The sequence below is a fragment of the Ptychodera flava genome, chromosome 6 (genome assembly GCF_041260155.1).
Source record: "Ptychodera flava strain L36383 chromosome 6, AS_Pfla_20210202, whole genome shotgun sequence".
In the NCBI taxonomy this organism is placed as follows: domain Eukaryota; kingdom Metazoa; phylum Hemichordata; class Enteropneusta; family Ptychoderidae; genus Ptychodera; species Ptychodera flava.
This window is the reverse complement of record NC_091933.1, coordinates 36,716,757-36,722,403: the sequence shown is the minus strand read 5'-3', so window position 1 is coordinate 36,722,403 and position 5,647 is coordinate 36,716,757. Positions and strand designations below refer to the sequence as shown.

At 39.8% G+C, this 5,647-nt stretch overlaps 1 protein-coding gene across 1 annotated transcript; it reads left to right on the top strand.

Moving 5' to 3' along the window:
* Nucleotides 1-784: 784 nt before the first annotated feature.
* Nucleotides 785-4,326, top strand: LOC139134477 (calcium-activated chloride channel regulator 2-like). Its single transcript, XM_070701336.1, has 4 exons — nt 785-911; nt 2,372-2,545; nt 2,878-3,111; nt 3,655-4,326. The coding sequence occupies exons 1-4, from the start codon at nt 785-787 to the stop codon at nt 4,203-4,205; spliced, it is 1,086 nt and encodes a 361-aa protein (XP_070557437.1). The 3' UTR covers nt 4,206-4,326.
* Nucleotides 4,327-5,647: the final 1,321 nt, after the last annotated feature.

Genomic DNA, 5,647 nt, shown 5'->3' with positions numbered 1-5,647 from the left:
CGTGCTTACTGGCGACCCCTTTACATGCAAATTTTGTGTCAAATGGTGTGTTCCCTGATAAAACAAACGTACGATTTCTAAATGAAGGAGGCGAAATTTGCCCTCTTAACTCGAAACCACCCCTTTATGGGGTGTACCCAGCTATTTTGAACGAGCTTCTCGAATCTGCAGCTCTATTTCGAATGATGGTCTGGTTTTGTCAGCTCAAGGATAAGTGTTCTCCATCGCTGTGGGCATTACTATTCTCAACTGGGGTACAGTTTCCAGTCGTAATGTTTTTCATCGTGTCCGGGATATAAAACCTTTCCTTTTCACAATTTACTTCGATTAACACTAGTCCACATCTTGTCAGCGATTAAACATGTTTCAAGTTTAATGTTAAATTCTGGTCTCGAGCCCTCTTGTTCGACCAAACTGAAATTACCCCTCCCACTTTGGCTCGTCCAGTGGGTGTAGCAAGGGTCGTGCCATCGCCTAGGAAACGGAGGGTGCATTAATTGTTGCATTTCGATGCACATTTTGATTATATTCAGAAGATTTTGTGGCAAAAACTCAGATAGAGAAGCATTAATATTCACATTTCACTTATTCAAGACTGGCTGAGAGCAGCACTTCCATTCAGTTAACATCATTACGCCATTTATTATGCCAAGAAAGATGAAGCCAAGACATTTTGCCCTCCCTGGTCTCAGCCAGAAATGGTTATACCTTACAGTTTTTTCCCACGGAATGAAAACAAATGTACTTGGGCTGAGGCCCAAGTACAATAAGTGAATCTCCGCCAATGGTAATTATCTACGCTGATCTAAATCAAGGTCACAGTCCTGTCCTTAACGCTGAAGTTATTGCAACGATAGAAAGACCACGTCCTCACAGCAACGTTGAGCTTTACCTATTAGACAGAGGACTAGGTGAGATATTGAAACTTTAATGCCCGATATTGAATTTTTACTGTACATTTCGAGGTTTAGCAATAAACCAACAAGGGAACTGATATACACGAAATCTTGCCCCGTTTACAATATACTCCATTTGTTATCGGTAGCGCAATTACTGAGATGAAGTTTGTGAAAATAATCAATTTAAAGTGAAATAAATCATTATATGACACAAAAATAATGATAGAAAATAATTGAGTAATTTTATTTTGGCTGTAATCTCACCCTGTAAAATACCGCAAAACTTCCTTTAATATTGTTTACGTTATCTTACTATGCTGGTTCCTTTAAATGTATTTTCGTTTTTGTACAAGCTAAACCATACCAGGGTCTGGAAGAGGGTGCTGTGTGTATGATGTGTGACGTCACGCGTGACACCTGCTGACCTTGTAAGAAAGCGATCGCCGCTTTCCCGTCCATACAAGGACCCAGCGCAATTGTAATCAATTTGGCTTTGATGCACAGCAGAGTTCTAGTCGGATAAAATTCAAATACTTTTTAGACAGTGAATAGGTATTCTAGCGATACTTGTTTGCATTCCGTGATGCATGTGCAAAAATTAACTAAAGATTTTCTTAACCATAGGTCTTATTGTTAAGAAAATCTTTTTCATCATGCACCGGGTCAAAATGTATAAAGAAGTTAGTACAATGAAGTAATTGATTAAATGATCGAAATAATTAAAGCTGGCAAATAAATAGCCAGAAAAAAAATGAAAACTAAAAAAAGAAAATAATGAATTTAAAAAAAAATATGAAATGATACTGGAAATAATACTGCAGTAAGTACTAAAAGAATGTAATGATGAATGATTGAATGATAAATATTGAAACAAAATATAATATGAAAATAATTATTGATAAAAAATCATGAAATAATAAAATGTTTATAAGGACAGGATAAAGTTTTAATACTTGAATACACGATGTAATAATCATAATGAAATATCAAATAAAATATTTTTACATCAATTATTAAATAATAATGAGTTTACAAACAATTTTTTGCGTTAATCTCTACCTATATGCGTTCACACTGTATTTGCATCTTTCGCCTTTCACTGACATATTGACATAGCTCTAGATCAACTGTTAGAGCGTCGAGTGGGCCTAGAGTCTACACGCAGTTTCGGCTCAGTTTCAAATTTGTGTTGACTTTCAACGTATCACTCACAGACGACGTAAATTACGCCCCTGATGGGTCGGTTCTTGGTGTGGCGACGAAGACTTAGTTGCGTGAATTGAGTAAGAATGTCAATACATGACCATACACACGGTATCATATTCTCATCAAACGAGCCCGCTACCACTCTGAACAAGCTTAATAATAATAAACTTTTGCATTGTAAACTGACGAGGTTTAACGTGTATATCTCGACGTCAACAGTTATAAAAGAGCCAGGATCTTAAGCCGAACGTTGCTGTATTCTACAGGTGCTGACGTCACAAAGGATGATGGAGTCTATTCAGCTTATTTCATTGACTTTGTCGACGCTACTTGTACAACTGCTTGTCGTTACAATATTAAAGTGGCAGCGAATGATACTGATGGCAGAGCTGAGTCCAGGTTTACTGGTGCTGGCCTAGGTGCCATGCCAAGGAATTACTGTGAGTAATCAATTTAGACGTTGTGTTTGTGAGAAGTTTTTTCCAAGACGTCTGTGTATATTGCATTTACTGGTGGGAAAACATACAACAGCCAATAAAGGTTACAATTCTAAAATGCAGTGCTTTAGCTGCCCATCACTAATTTGGCAAGCTATGAGTTGCAGTGATGTCCACATTTGAAATATTCTGTTATGGAAAATTTAAACAGAATATTATAAAATTGTGATCGGTGTCATCGACTAAGAAGAGAGTAAGTCCGTTACAACAATAGGAACCATCCATTGCACTGAAGTGATTAAATCCGTCCTTTATAATTGTCTTAAAAATTACAGCTGTGATACCTGAGAAGAAGGAAGGTACCCCTGTTGGGGCTTTTAACAGAGTGGCTTCTGGTGGTGTAATACAAGTCGATGACGGTGTTACTTACGTTGATTGGAGTGACCCGGATGATGACCCATTTCCTCCATCACGAATCTCTGACCTGCAAGTGATTGCAACATCAGTGGACAATGCCACGGTTACACTGACCTGGACAGCAACAGGTGACAACTTTGACATCGGGACAGGTAAATGTCACCAAAAAGTTGTCCTCTCTTTGAATTTCGATCTTCAGTTGATGAACACACAGTGGGAGTGATATCGCCAGATCAAGGCATGATTTCAAAAGTAGGGTCTATTCGTTTTTGTATCGTGAATAAGTATGCGTAAACTCAGCTCTGGTGGGGACTGTCGTATATCGTTCGTGTCAAATGTATGACAAAGCAGAGCAGTCATCGGTTGGTATCTTTTTCGGCGCATGATCAAGCTTTATATCTACGCGAGAATGGACTCTTCACATATCTGTGAAACTCTAAAGGATATTGCCATATTACCGGATGGACTGTTGCTCAAGTATTACTTGAGCAACAGTCCATCCGGTAATATGGCATTCTTCTTGCTTTTTGTAATCGTACTTATTTGTTGGCTTTCGAGGGTTCTCGAAGTGAAGCAGCGTACTGACCGATGACTAAAGCTATGCATATCAAAAGTTCAGTGAATACAACAGAACAATTAGCCTCTATGGTTCACCCATTCTGATTTCTTTTAACTTATATTAACTTAAATTGCAGCATCTGTAAGTGACCTCCGCTATGACACGCAGTTCGAAAATCTCGCATATCGTTTTGACAACTGCTCTCAGCTCAGCAATGACATTCTGACGGAGGGAAATTTAACGGATCCTCTTCCAAGTGGTCAAAGAGAAGTTGTTACTGTAAGACTGCCATATAGTGGTGTAGGTATCACATACTATTTCTCCATTCGAGCTGTGGATGGCGTAGGGAACACCGGCCAGCCGTCGTTCATTGCGCAAACTACCATCGTCTACGCAGCTCCAGATGAAACCACCACTGAAATCCCTCCATCAACGCAACCCGTCGTGACAACAGAGGCTTACATTGAGATAATTTCGAGTGGTCTTAAATCATGGGAAATCTTTCTCATAGTCGTAGCCACCTGCGTAGGTCTGGCTGTTGTTGCAGCAGGTATTCTGATCTACTATAAAAAGGTCAAAGGTCACGCCAAAGTCAGCGACAAGTCGATTATAAATGATGCCGTTTCTAACGACATAGAAATGAATCAAACAAATATCGGAAAGCCAAAGGTCTATTTAACTAAATAGGCTATATGTGTCAAGTAGCATAATACCCAATGTATTCAGTATAATGTGCGTGTTGACACCAATCTAGAGAGCTTGCTGGAATTCATTCAATCAATAATTAGAAGTGAGTTCGGTAGTAAAAAGGGCCTAATTGTAGTTCGCTCAGGAAATTCAAAAAATATATCATGATAACGAGATATTAGATATTGTTGTGAACTTAGATATTATAGCCTAAACGAGGGACTATGTGCCTTAAAGTGGCACTCCCACTTGGTAACATTTTTAAAACATTTTTTTTAATGCCAACGGTCGATATTTGACGTGGCGACTGCGCGCGGATCGCGAGATATCGATAAAACCATGTCATTTCCCGAGCGTATTTTTCACATCCCGAAATGCCCCGAAGGTTGGTGTTGTGCTGATTGACGATATTCTAGGGAGTCCATAATAAGTTCGAACAACGCAATTAATTTACCTCCGACTGCGAAGACTCTATATACAGCATTATGCCTTTACCCCAGGTAATTTTTTTTAACTTCTCCTTAGTTTCTGTCGTTTTCATTATTTTTAATCAGTTGTATTATATTTTTAACCAATACCACATAAATATCAGTTTTTACGTGTAAAATATTAGCCGCCTCTGATGACTACATTTTGTCGTCTGCCACACATACGCGTGGTTCGATACATAGTGGCCGCCGCGTGGTATGCGTCTATGCATTCTCGACCGCGGGTCATCCCGGTACCTGCGGTTTTTTACGTCATTTTTGCGTCACAACAAGGGGTCCGGATTTTTCAACCACCAAAACAATATTCAAAGTTTCAATATACTGAAATGACATAACTTTTAGTTCTGCTTTTTTCCACACAATTTCTGTATCATTTGCTCTCCTGTATCGTCTAACCTCTCATTCACCTCGCTCGTATGCGTTTCACCTACTGACGTCACTCCGCGGTCGAGACTACGGAATACCACGCGGCAGCCGCTATGTATCAACCGCACGTATAACTGTACTAGTCACCTATGCGAATTCTGGTGGAATCAGCAAAAATTGCTTTTCGTTTTTTCGCCAAGTCAGTAAGACTCAGCTTTCTCCCACAGGGCATGAAGGATCACCGACGCGAAAGGTATTGTGGCGTACAGCACCGTCAGCGTAGACTCGTACTCCATAGCTTAGTTGACAATGGCCCCAGTGCCGAACGTTCGATGTTCGGAAGCTGAATTTAGGTGGGCCACCGGAATTCAAACTTTTACTTTTTTGAGGATATATTTTTATGGATATCTCGCGATCCGCGCGTAGTCGCCACGTTAAACATCGACCGTTGGCATTAAAAAAACGTGTTTTAAAAATGTTACCAAGTGGGAGTGCCACTTTAAGGCAGGAAGTCATTTGCCCCACGTCAGGAGGCAAATGGTCTCCTGCCTCGAAGGTACATATTCCCTTGCTTGGGCTATATTGCTT

Coding starts and splice junctions, on each gene's coding strand:
- LOC139134477 (XM_070701336.1), top strand. CDS start 785: ATGGTAATTATCTACGCTGATCTAAATCAAGGTCACAGTCCTGTCCTT. Junction 2,546..2,877: donor TGCCATGCCAAGGAATTACT/GTGAGTAATCAA, acceptor TAAAAATTACAG/CTGTGATACCTGAGAAGAAG. Junction 3,112..3,654: donor CAACTTTGACATCGGGACAG/GTAAATGTCACC, acceptor CTTAAATTGCAG/CATCTGTAAGTGACCTCCGC.